At 42.0% G+C, this 13,033-nt stretch overlaps 1 protein-coding gene across 1 annotated transcript; it reads left to right on the plus strand.

Moving 5' to 3' along the window:
- Positions 1-4,132: 4,132 nt before the first annotated feature.
- C2H3orf38 (chromosome 2 C3orf38 homolog) lies at positions 4,133-12,185 on the plus strand. Its single transcript, XM_074812188.1, has 3 exons — positions 4,133-4,387; positions 6,313-6,533; positions 10,181-12,185. Exons 1-3 carry the CDS (start codon positions 4,249-4,251, stop codon positions 10,742-10,744), a joined length of 924 nt encoding a protein of 307 aa, XP_074668289.1. The 5' UTR covers positions 4,133-4,248; the 3' UTR covers positions 10,745-12,185.
- Positions 12,186-13,033: the final 848 nt, after the last annotated feature.

A 13,033-nucleotide genomic window follows, 5' to 3' on the forward strand; every position in this document is an offset into this window, starting at 1 on the left:
AATGCTGTAGTCCAGAGATAAAGACAGTGTAATTGCTTTTTCCTTTTGCTTCAAAAACTTCAATACTGTCATCTGAAAATGCTGGATTATTTAGATTTATTATTCACAGTCCTGTAAATTCTTAATGCTCTTTGATTGCAGATTTTGACTGTCTTCTGCAAAATTTTGAATGGGGATGTTTTTCATGTAACTTCAAATTTGCCTTTATTTTCTACTTTGTATAATTTTGACAAGGTCCTTGGCTAAGAAAGTTACTAAATTTGGGCATAAGGATAAGGGTTCTCAAATCTCTGGTACTATGGCATACGCGTGTTGCAGGCAAAGTATTTATCAAAATGGCAACGTATATATAAGCTAATTGATAAAGTCATTGCAAAATATATATTTATACATACCAAGTGTTATCTTTTATGCTCTGGATATTGTTTTAATTCCTTTGACATGCTAACATTTCAGGCAGAAGTAATTTCTCAGTAGAACTGTACCTTAAGTTGGTAGCCCAATGCAGCGTTTTAAGTGTCCTCATCAGTAGCCCCCTTCACAACAGGTTAGTGTGGCTGGTAAACTGGGTAGTCCAGTGTTAAACAGCTGGATTGTGAGGACTAAATATTGAGCTTTGAGCCCAAGGGGATGTTGAGGTGCCCAGATGAGTGAGGCACCTAACAGAAGCAGCTCAATAGATGAAGAGAGGTGCTCAAGGATACTTAAAATAAACTTATGTAGACTAAGACAAATGCCAGCTTTGAGGTTGTTGAGTATACAGATAACTTTGTACATACTTGAATTTTGTATGTTGAAAGTTTAAAATGTCATACTGGGAACTATTTTTTTCTGATTTTTAGAATATGTAGGAAAAAAATTAACAATATCCATGATGACAGGTAGGAGTTGTAAAATACCAATTCAAGGATATTAAATGTAATTGAATGGAAGGTACGGTTAAACTGAATATGCTTCATATAGTAACTAGCTACTGTTGTCCATTTTAAAAATATGTATGTTTTCAGGCCATACGTGTCATCTTCATCTATCAGCATAATCAGCATTATTATAAGCTAACTTGTTGGAAAATTTAGTGTAGGATGGCAGTGGTAAAATGAGTTAACGCAGTGACCAGTGTCATTTAAGTATGTATGTATGTAAATATCTTTTAAGTTACATAGTTTATGACTCTGCCCACCTAAAAACCAGCTACTTCTGCAGATGACGCTGAAATTTATATCTCTGTGTGTTTGTGTTCTAGTCAGTAATTTCTCATTTATTTTGCTTAGCTTTCAAAAGAAGGAGGAAAAAAAAAAAAAGCCCTCAACTGGTGGTTCAGTTCAGTTCAGCTGCCAATCCATATAGCCTTGGATATATTTGTGCTGTCTTCTTGGTGTCAGAGCAGTGCCTGTGTGACTTGGAGCAGCATCTAGCACTGCCTGAAGCTATATTCCTGTGTATCAGTATCATTAAATCCAGAACTTTCCATCTCGGTGCCTGACTTCTGCACTGTGCTCATAGAAATAAGAGGATGGTTGACATTTTAGGGATATAATTTGCAGTAAATAGAGTTCTGAAGGGGGAAGGAGAGGGTCACTTGTAGTGACTCCTTGAATTACAACAGCAGTTTAATGTTACAAGAGTTCTATTCACCTTTTGTTTATATAGGCTAATAATTTTCCAGTTTCTTCCCCTGTAGGAATGCCAGTTTATATTCCTGGTCAATGATAAAAGTCAATTGAAAGTGTGAATAAATATAGGGAATTCTGAGTTATGGGAAAGACAAAAAGAATAAAACTTACTTCTGAGATTTTCCGCTTCCTCCACTCCCCCACCTCCAAAGGGGAAGCACTTACAGGGTATAGGTCTAATCCTACTAAAAGGGCTGGCCTTGATTTAAAATAAGAAAGGGGGGAGAAACATCAGTTTTGAATATTAGAGTCCCTCCAGTCTCCATGATGACAATGCACTTAGGTTTAATGGGAATGTGACCATTCTAAGGTACCCTCCCCCCCCCCCCAAAAAAAAACCAAACCAACCCTCATTGAAAACACAGCAAACATCTCAAAATAATCTATTTTTTTAGATGGCATCTTTATTCCCCCCCCCCCCCCCGAATTCTAAAATATTCAGTTAAATATTATTCCCTGAAGGCTGCAAATCTAAATAGGTTTATTGAGACAGCAAAATGAAGGAAAAGTAATTTATATTTCTTAGATGCATTTTCTAATTTTAAGAAATTCAGAATTTCAGCAGCAAAATTAACTTGGTGGCATGTAGGTAGTCCCGTTTTCTATGAACCAATTTTGCTTTGTAAACTCTTAATACAGATATGCAGGACGCTGCACTGCATATTGTGGTGGGGGGTGTCTTCCACACGAAGAGCATGCGAGTAACTGGTCTTACAGAATGTGCAATAGCTATGGCAAGGCCACGCGTATTGTACGTCAGGCTGATCTTGTCAATAGAAGCTGTTACTTGTTGCTCCAACTGCATAATGTATATTAAATCAACGTACACGAGGGGAAATTTGGCCCAGCAGACAGTAAGCATTATTGTGTTGAATCTTTCCAGATGCTTTAGGACTGAATTTTTATCTGAAAGTTGGACTTAAAATTCATGGGCAAAATTAGTTCAGCTGTTTCTGGCTTATTTTGAATTCCTTGTTATAGCTGCAGAGAACAGCTACTGCTCTATCTGAATGTGTGTTGGTTTTCCTTCTGATGAACCTGGGAGATCCCCGTGGACAGTTTTTGTAGATCTCAAAGAGGAAACAATCATCTGAAACATACACATAGTATGGGGGTAGGAACGTGTTCTCTGTTCATGTAGAAGTTCTATCTTAGGTTTATAAGATCTTGAGGGCAGGCATTCGTCACTATGGATCTGAGCAGAGCCTACCCTAAAGAAGTGGCCAGTTGTTTGTGCAAAAGCATCACCAGTAGTTTTAAGTCCGGTCTTCAAGTGACCGTCTGCCTGTCCTTACAGGATCTAGGCCCTCCTGTTGTTGAACCACAGGCACCTTTAGCACCAAAAGGTCTCTGCCTCATGCTGCCCCTATTAAAGCATGGGTTTGATGAGGCACCTGCTTTTTCTGCCACAGTGAGGTCAAGCACTCATTGCACCTATATTTTTCTCAGCACCAGTCCTCATATAAGCTAACTGAAGCTTCTGCTACCTTCTTTTTCCTTTTTTGTTCGTCTTTCCTCCTTTTTCTTTTCTCTCCCTGACTGATGAAGTTGTCCTGCTCCAGACAAATACTGCCCAGTGGAGGAGCAGCACAAGGTTCAAGCCTTGCGGGTAGGACAAAAGCAGCTTTGGCTTACAGAACTTCAGCTCCTGGGCCAGGTGCTGTGCCGTCACATTTCCCACTCTCGCAGACATATGTCACTTGCTCGATGTTAGATCCCAAGGTGTCCAACCACCCCCCAAGTCACAAGTGGAAGACTTAATGCCACGGGGGCTGCACCTCGGGTATCCAGAGATGGGTCAGTCCGGCTCGAGTGACCACCCTAGACGTTCCCACAGGTTGAGGCCTATCCGTAGCCTTCCAAAGGCTGTTTCCACCAAGAGCATCTGCCTGGACCTCGGCAGGAGCACCGAGCCATTCCGCAGGACCTGGCGCTGGCTGCTGCCGGCAGCCTTGTTTGTACAAAGCCTCCATCTCTGGGCAGGCTGGGACAGGAGTGGGTGCAGGGGCTCTGCAGCAGCGATGCAAAACACTCACTGAAGTAGACACGGGTGGGAGATGCGCTTTCTGTTCTCCTGTCCATCCTCTGCTGGGCTCGCAAGCACCGAGCAGGGCAAGTCACCGCCGGCGCCGGGGGCCAGCACCCGAGGGCAGACTCCTTGGCAATTAAGGGGTGGGGGGTGTAAAATTCTCACGACAGCTTCACGATCTGCTGGAAGGGCAATGATTACAAACTCTTCACGTACAGAACAGGTGAATTATACGTTTAAGTTCGCGGGGCTTTCCTCCACCTGTGGGCCGTCGGGGCCTCCCCGGCCTGGCCCTTGCTCGCCACTCGCGGGTTGGCCCGGGGAGGCTCCTCTCGCCGCCGGGAGGAGGCCGGTGGCCCGGCCCGGCCCCGCCGCTCCGGCCGGAACCTCCGCGCCAGCCGCTAGTTCCGCCCGGCGCCTCCCGCCGGCGGCACCGGGGAGCGCTCGGAGCCCCGCGCAGGGAAGCGGCCGCTGCCGGGGCGTCGGTGGGGGCAAAGCGGCGGCGCCTCCGGTTGTGGCGGAGGGCGGGGGGAACCGGGCCCGGCCATGGCGTCGCTGGGGGCGGGGCTGAGCGAGCGGGAACGGGCCGGCTGCCGCCAGCTCCTGGAGCTGCTGGCCACCGAGGAGCTGCTGGCGCTGACGGACACGGTCACCAGCCGCCTGGTGCACCCCGAGAGCCGACAAGGTGGGCGCCCGCACCCCCCCTCCCCTCCCCGGCCTCGCCGGCCCACAGCGGCGGCGGCGGGAGGCGGGCCGCGCCCGGGAGCTGCCGGGGCGTCCCCCGAGGGCGGGCAGCGGCCTGTCCCGCCGCAGGGCCGCGGCCAGGCCCGCTGGAGCCGTGGGGAGCCTTTGTCCGGGGCCCGGCCTGTCCGCACCCGAACAGCAGCGGGGCTGGGAGCGCGGGGGTTGTTCTGGCCGAGGACCTGCGGGTGGGCGCCGGTGGCTCGTAGCAGATCCTCCGGTCTCGGGCAGTGCCTAGACCCCCTCCCCGCCGCCCCCCCCGGGGAGCTCCGTGCTCTGCAGCGCCCCGCCGGGCCCTCTTCGCGTTTAACGGCGCATTTAAACCCGAGGGCCTCTTGCTGTTTGTTTTGCCTTAGTGACACTTGCTTTCAGGTTTTGAAAGGGTAAACCACAAATCTAATATCGAACTTGTTTATTTGTAGAATGGCGCACTCTCAGGTGGGACCATCCCCCATCACTTTGTAGACGTTGGGGTTTGTTTCATAAAACTGGATTTTGTCTCTGAGTTACCTGAGGCCGCTCAGTATATTGCCCTGAAATAGGCTCATCCAAAAACTTTGAATGTGTTTCATGTGGTATAACTCAGGGCCAAACACGTTTCTTCAGAAGTTCTTACACACGTAGTTTTTCTTCTTGCTTTTTTATCTACTTTTTGCAGTGGTTGTAGGTTAAATTAAAAGATACTTTTTTTTTTGTTTTCTTTTTACTTCAGTTATTAGTCTCTTCCTGCTTAAACTCACAGTTTTTATAGGTAACATATTAAGTATCTAACCTCAGTTCAGGTGAGAGCTGGCTACCAGAACTACTTTAAAAGTGAATTTTAGGGTTTTGTGTTTCTTAATTTTGCCACAGAGCCTTGTAGCTGATTCCTTTTGACTGTTACATTTCAATGCACTGACATTGCGCTATGATGCATGTGAACCTGGGAGTAGTAATTTTATTAGTGTGGAAATAAAACAGATTTAACTGCATTTCCATCAGTCTTCAGGAACCTGGATGGAACCTCACTTTCACAAACTATGTGAAAGTGCTGCAAAATTCTGGTACTAGAATTCTTGTTCAGCATACAAGGAATTGGAGATTACATTGGTTATCTCTCTGTCTGCATTTCTGTCAATTTTCTGTTCACAGAAAACATTTGAAAACTTGCATAATCTTCAAAATAACAATGTGTTTTCTGACCAAATCCTGTGAACTACTGATCTGATGCAGAAAGTAAGATTCACACTCCATATTCAGAATAACCATAAAAGATTTATCTGGTCCTTCTTTGTCTGCCTGATCTTGCTTCCAAGGAGACGGGTGGATGGCTTCTTTTGAAATATCCCAGAGCTTTTCAAATGGAGAATGAAACCAAGCTCAGCTTTTGCTAAGTGACATGAAGCAGGAAGTCCTGGATGATTTCATGTTAAATGAATTTATTTTGAAGTTAAGAATAGCTACATCTCAGGAAGTATAGGTGAAAGGCGTTGTGTGCAAGAATCTTTATACTACCTGAAGTTTCTAAGCAGCTTGAAAATACTTGAATATTAATAATTTCATTTGGAAGAAAAAGTTGCATCCTTTTCATCAAGCTCAAATTATACATAGTAAGTTCTAAGCAGTCATTGATACTGGAAGTACGGATTATAAGGTAGCAAAGTGTTCAGTAAAAACAGCAGTTTTTGTTCCCAAGTCTTTGTGTATCTTCTGTGTCTAATATGATTAGGCCAGACTTCACTTTGCAAACAAACTTTTAAGTCTTTGCGTTTCATTTAGGCTTGTCTTGTACTGTGTTTGGAGGCGCTGGTCAGGAGTTTAAGAAGTGGCATAGGTTTGGGTTTTAGTCGTGAGAGAAGCAACTGCTAACTTAAATTTCTTTACTTGCAGAAGCCATTGATGCCATATTGGTTTACAGCCAAAATGTAGAAGAACTTTTGAAACGCAGGAAAGTCTATCGAGAAATAATTTTTAAGTATTTGGCAGCACAAGGAGTTCCAGTGCCTCCTTCCTCTGAGAAACATCTACTCATTGATCGTGTAAAGCAGTACTGGAGTGGGCAGCTCACAACACATGCCTCAGAGTCAGGGGAGAGAAAACCACACACAGAGGTGAGTGCTGCTTTCTGAAAGACCTGAGGATGCTCAGCATTGCTTTCACAGGATAACCAGCGTAGGTGTTCTAATGTGCATCCAAAACGTGGCTCTTCGTCTGTATTTAGGGAGGTACTCTAACTCTTGTTTGGTTTTTGGTTTGGTTTTGTTGTTTGGTTTTTTTTAAATACATCATTTAAAGGTGTCTGTGCCAGCATATCACTCACAGGGCACAGTCTTGTGCTCAGTCTTGCAAAGTAAATTAGTGCGTTTGAACTCTTAATGTGTGGGATCTTGTCCTTGCTTTTAACGTGTAAGTTGCACCGTAAGCTAAACTAGAGGGTATTCACAAATAATTCTGTGGATTCAAGGACAACTGAAAACAATGATGCAGAAGCCTTGCATAGCCTCTTGTCACTTTTTAATGTGGTGGATCTTCTTAAACTTTTGGTACAGATCCGGGATTTCCAGCCATCCTACAGCCACACCAGGCACTAGCGATAACACTGGTAGGGTGCAGAGCAAAGAGATGTTCATAGTAGATCGTAGGGCAAAAACGTCTGTCCAACTGGTCTAGAATGTTGCAGGGGAAGGAGGGAATGGAGAGAAAATTGCCTTTTTGTAAGTGGCCTTGATCTACTCCTAGAGACAGTGCAATCAAAGTAGCGCTGTCTGTCAGCTGGTTTCGTTTTTACCTCTTACAGTGAGAGTGCAGAATGGATTTTACTGGATTTTTATATCGTTGGAATGTAAATTTGGTAGCAGTGCCAGGTCTGTGTCATTTTTTTCCCTTGATATTAGTAACACTTAATACAGTGTAACTAAATGTGTTTCGGCAATTACAGGTTATTCTGAAGTTCAAAATGTTGACATTTAGCAAATCCTCGTGGTGTAATGAACTTTCGTTATTTTATTTGTCTTGGATCTTTACCATGTAGTTCTAAACAGCCACCTTGCTCTTTCAGGCGTTGTACTTCAGAGACCTAATGGGCAACAGCCCCACCAGCTGGACTGTTAGAGCTCTGTAGCTGTTGATAACCTCCTGCGTTGAGCTTTCTCTCGGGGGTTAACTCATGAGAATTATGACTTAGCTGAGAGTTGTTTTCAAAACATTTTTTTGTGTGCATACTTTGGGAAGATAAAAATGTTGCTTTTGCAAGAACGCTTCCCAAATATTACCCTCTAGTAAAGTTTTATGATTGAAGGTAAGTAAATTCTCCAAAGTACTTAAAACGCATTCACAAAGAACGAGAAATTCAACAGGTTTATTTATCACATACATCTTTCTTTGCCTTCGTTTTCTCTTAATTCTTGTGGACCCACTTTTTTTAAGAAATAGGCAACAGGAACATACGTAACAGAATTAGAAATTAATTACAGTTTATTGTGAAACAAATACAGCACTTCTATGTAGAAGTCTCCACACTTTTCATACTTAATTACTTAATACTTACTTAAAGCATACTTAATACTCACTAGACTTTGACGTTAGCAAACTTGACATTTGATTTAGTCTAGAAGTCTTGCTGTCAAGTTGCAAATACTGAGAAGCCCTACAGAATAACTGTGCATTTAGTTCTTGTTCAAAAAACACATCACCTTACAGTTGGAGGTCATGTGTCTTTACATTGGAAATTTTGGATGATCTTTCTGAAGGAAAAAATCTTATCTATTGTAAGAGAAAGCAGAGGGTAAACAAACTACATACATACAAACTAAATTGGCTCACAGGACTCTTACTTGATCATCCGATCGTTGCCTTTTATAGCGGTGCTTCCTTTAGAAAGAAGTGTCCTCTAAACCAAATGTGTTTTTATAATCAACTTAAAAACCTGTCTTAAAAATCTAATTGCTAACCCACTAATTTCCTAAATGTTTGTGCTTAAATTTTGCTCTTCTTCTACATGCAGTTGTAGACATACCAAGAATTTAACTGCTAGCAATAGATCTTTTTTTCCTTAGCTTAACCCGTAACAGCTTCTAAAAAGTCTTACTGCTTACTTTGTTGCAGTACATATTTAGTGATACAACACTTGGGAGTTGTTGTCACGCTCTTCTGATATGGTTTTAATAACATGACCATCGGTTCCTCACTGATACTTGCTTTTGCTACTTACTGTGAATTCGGCTTCAAAACTTTTTACCCATCACTCTGTTGTCAGTCTCAGCAACCCATCATTAAACTTAAGTATTATTTTGAAGTATTTCTTAGCCCCCTACATCTCAGATGTATTTTAGGAGTGTATGTATGTCATTGTCTGCAAAACAAGGGAAAAAAAGGGCACAAGTGGTTTGTCCATAACCTATGGGGAACTAGTGGAAGATGTGTTTTGAGTAGTTTCATGCTTTCTTTCACTGGCCCGTTCTTCTCTAAGGCTTCTAGCCAAGACAAGAATCTTTGAACCTTTTCAAATTATTCTTTGAAGGTTTGCCTGTCTGCTAGCAATGTTTACTTTGTCTCACTACTTAAGAATACTTCCTCAGCAGATTCAGTGTTGAACAAAGGATTTTATGACAGTCTGAAGGAAGGATTTTATGAAGGCTGAATGGAGATGCCTTTTTTCTCAGAGTAAGCCTGTGCTGCTGTGTGCAAATCCCTGCAGCCCTCCTATCCCAGTGTCATACTGTCTCAGTCTGTTTTAAGTGATCAGTTGTACAATTAGAAAAGTAACTGAGATTCCTCGAGACTTCTGTCTGTTTTGGAGGAGCAAAGGTAACATAAGTTATGGTTTTCTTTGATTTGGGCTCTCTTCCTAGTAGAGATACGGTGAAGACCTACAAACATTGCTCATGAAAGTGATCAAGCATCTGTTTGATGATTTTTGGCAGTCTTACTACCAAACAGGGCTAAATTCAGGTGCACGACTTGGTGGAGAAAAAGTTCTGGAACACATTAATTCTTTGAGTTTCAGTTCTTCTTGGATTAGTTGTGCATTTTGTTAGCATATTCCACTGACACAGGTAAAATACCCCCAGAAATCAGAAGTATTCTCTCAGTTTCAGGTATCAGGATGTGCATATTCAAAAGGTGACTTCCCAGTAAGTGCTATTTGTTCATATCAGCTGTATGAAGATGCAGAAACCAGCACAATTCACCAAATTAAAAGGTACCAAAAAGAATAGACTGAAGGCAACATGAAACAGGAAGAACATGGCAACATAATTGCTTATTTATAAGCACTTTTTAGTAAATTGATACACCTTAATATGGCATCGGCTTTTCAGGTTGAGTCTGTATCCTTCTTGTTTTTCTGTAACCTTCTTTTGAAAATGTGAAAGCCAGTGAAAAGTTACTCAGAAGAAATTTTGTGTCTCAGTGTGAGAATCCTGGACTCATGGAAGTTGCTCAAAAATTCTTCCCCTGCCCTTTTTAGTAGAACCAGGGTTTTCCTCTTTGTTTATAAATTGTAGACTGAGACAGAACTGAAGGACTATTCTAGCTGTAATTCAAAGAACCTACCCTGATTCTCTGGATAAGATAATAATGATCTTAAAAGTAAATGAGATTTTACTTTGTTGTTTTTCTTCAGGCACTCTGTCTCAGAACACTCGAAGAAGACTTAGAATGTTTAAAACAAGTATTTACACAATTTTATGTTGTTCTAAGTGGTAATCTCGCATGTCAAGGCTAAATAGTTCTAAGGAAAAAATGTGCTTGATTGCAGAGTCGTGGAGAGAGACAAAAGTCACCACAAGATGACATTCATGATCTAGGAGAAGAATTCTGTCAATGGTTCTTTAAACTCCTGAATTCTCAACATCCCTTGGGAGTAAAATCTGAAGAAAGATGGGGACCACAGCATTTTTGGGAGGATGCCAAAATGAAGTTCTGTTACAACACATTAGAAAAAAACATGGAAGAATATGTTGGTGCAGAAATGGTGAGCCTTCGTCTGCTGTCCTTGGTTAAAGAAGAATATCTTCTATTCAACCCTAATTTGAATGCCAATGGACTGAAATGTGTCATGTCTCCACATGGGTTAGTACTGGTAGCAGTGGCTGGCACGCTACATAGAGACAATACTTGTTTGGGCATCTTTGAACAAATTTTTGGACTCATTAGCTGTCCTGTTAGGGAGAATACCTGGAAAATAAAAGTTGTGAATCTTAAAGTAGTTGGACAGAATGTTCTGGAGCCTGGGATGCAAATGGAAAAACCCTCCATAAAATACGAGTCATACCAACTGCAAGAGTTGTATGATGGGAAAGAACTGAGTGTGAAGCTCTGAAATTCTGAGCAATTTTTTCACAACTGAGTGACTGGGTGAGGGGGGGGAACACACACTCCTTGTAGTGCATAGCTGAATATTGAAATGGTTGCAGCCATGGGATGTTGTCTCTTTTTTTGAGTCAGACTTGCCGGATGACAAACTGAGATACGGAGTCTAAGGTATTAATACAAGTGATGCTTTTGGGCACCTTTCTGAGTGCTAACAAATATTTCAGAGTATTACTTTTTGTACTGTAGTTAAGAATGGAGTTAGTTTGGTGATTATTGGTTCCAAAACATGGTTACATTTCAATATGGGTTGGCAGCAGTATGTAATGAACTAGATGACACAGGGTTCACAATCTTCTGGTTGCTTCTCTTCAGGTCTCCAGTTTAAACTCTTACCTGAGTTGTAACGGAAAGTCATTACATCTGGCTTTTGGAAATTAGAATTGATGAGTGTCTTAAGTGGACATGTAAGTCTCGAGAAAACCATCTGCAGCTTTAGGAGTTTTTGGAGAGAACAGACAAAATACCGTGAATGGAGTCTGCTGCCATTTATGTTCTAAATGTGGTTCTGTCACGGAACTGTTGAAGTCTTTTTCTCTTGGGTTAATAGCTTCCTTTCCTTTTACTGATGGTTCCAACTTCATAGTGAATTCAGAAAGACTCTCTGTTGTTCTATCCATGTCCCCAAGCAGACAAATTTGAGATGGTTGCCCAGGCATCCATTTCTAGCATTGACTCTCCTGGATCAAGCAGTCGATTTCATGATTTACAGCAGCACTGTATGAACCAAATGCTTTGATAATTAATTTGTATATACTTACAACAGAGTTTTTAATGTAATAATTGTGATTTTCATATGTGTTCTCAAATTAAGAATTTTATCTAGTCTGAGCTGCTTTATTACATTAACTAGAAGTCAATTTGTTAACACTGGGCAGTTACGACAGGTGATATTAAATAAATAATCCAGTTACTACTTAATAACAAATTATTGCTGTTGTAGAACTTGGATTTTTCTACTTTTTTTTTTTTTTTTTTAATTTGTAAGTGATTAGAGGTGAAACAAGATGAAAACTTTTTTTGCAGCTTGCTTGGATTGTTTGGGAGTTTTATTTTAATTCTATAGCTTCACCAATGCAAGTTGTGAAAATGGAAACATTCCCCGTAACATGGAAAAGTTCTTTTGGTTTTGATATTTGTCAAAGATGACAAATGTTAAAATTGTGGGTGGGTGAGGGGAAACAATAAGATTCAGGTATGCACAGAACTGGTTTTTATGAACAGTCTGAATCTCAAGTGCTCTTTAAAAATTTCCAAAATAATTTATTTTCTAAGCAAAAGTTCAGATACTGTGTTGGAATATTCCTTCTCAATAAACAGTTGAGTTGTGGCTTCTTCAGCTATTGATGTATAATAAATAAAAATTAACCTGAATTTAAAAATTTGAAGAAGCAGCTTCATCGTATGTGTTGAGAATTGCATTCCTCTTTATGTAAGGACAAGAGCCTACCTAAAGGCCTAAATGGGCACCTTTTCAACATTCAGTGTGACAGTTCGTAATTCAACTAAATATTTTGTCATTTGCAGAATGGTACTCTGTAACTGGCAGCGTAGTTATTACTTTAGTCAGCGTGTTAAATACAAACATAGAATCATAGAATCATTCAGGTTGGAAAAGACCCTTTGGATCATCGAGTCCAACCATCAGCCCTACTCTGCAAAGTTCTCCCCTACACCATATCCCCCAACAGCTCATCTAAACGACCCTTAAACACATCCAGGGATGGTGACTCCACCACCTCCCTGGGCAGCCTATTCCACTCTCTGACCACTCTTTATGTGAAAATTTTTTCCTAATGTCCAGTCTAAACCTCCCCTGTTGCAGTTTAAAGCCGTTCCCCCTTGTTCTGTCACTAATCACCTGTGAGAAGAGACCAGCACCAACCTCTCTACAATGTCCTTTCAGGTAGGTGTAGAGAGTGATGAGGTCTCCCCTCAGCCTTCTCTTCCTCAAACTGAACAGTCCCAGCTCCCTCAATCTCTCCTCATAGGATTTGTTCTCCAGGCCCTTCACCAGCTTTGTTGCCCTCCTCTGCCCTCGCTCCAGCGCCTCGATATCCCTCTCGTATTGAGGTGCCCAAAACTGGACGCAACACTCCAGGTGTGGCCTCACCAGTGCAGAGCACAGGGGGACTATCACCTCCCTACTTCTGCTGGTCACACTATTTCTAATACAAGCCAGGATGCCGTTGGCTTTGACATGACTAAGGGTGTAGGTTTTCGTTAGCGCTTTAAGCTG

Source organism: Strix aluco, chromosome 2 (genome assembly GCF_031877795.1).
Source record: "Strix aluco isolate bStrAlu1 chromosome 2, bStrAlu1.hap1, whole genome shotgun sequence".
NCBI lineage: Eukaryota > Metazoa > Chordata > Aves > Strigiformes > Strigidae > Strix > Strix aluco.

Excerpts from the sequence above, each read along its gene's own strand:
- C2H3orf38 (XM_074812188.1), top strand. The coding sequence starts at position 4,249 with ATGGCGTCGCTGGGGGCGGGGCTGAGCGAGCGGGAACGGGCCGGCTGC. Across the intron at positions 4,388-6,312 it reads GCACCCCGAGAGCCGACAAG|AAGCCATTGATGCCATATTG; the intron begins GTGGGCGCCCGC and ends CTTTACTTGCAG. Across the intron at positions 6,534-10,180 it reads AGAGAAAACCACACACAGAG|AGTCGTGGAGAGAGACAAAA; the intron begins GTGAGTGCTGCT and ends GCTTGATTGCAG.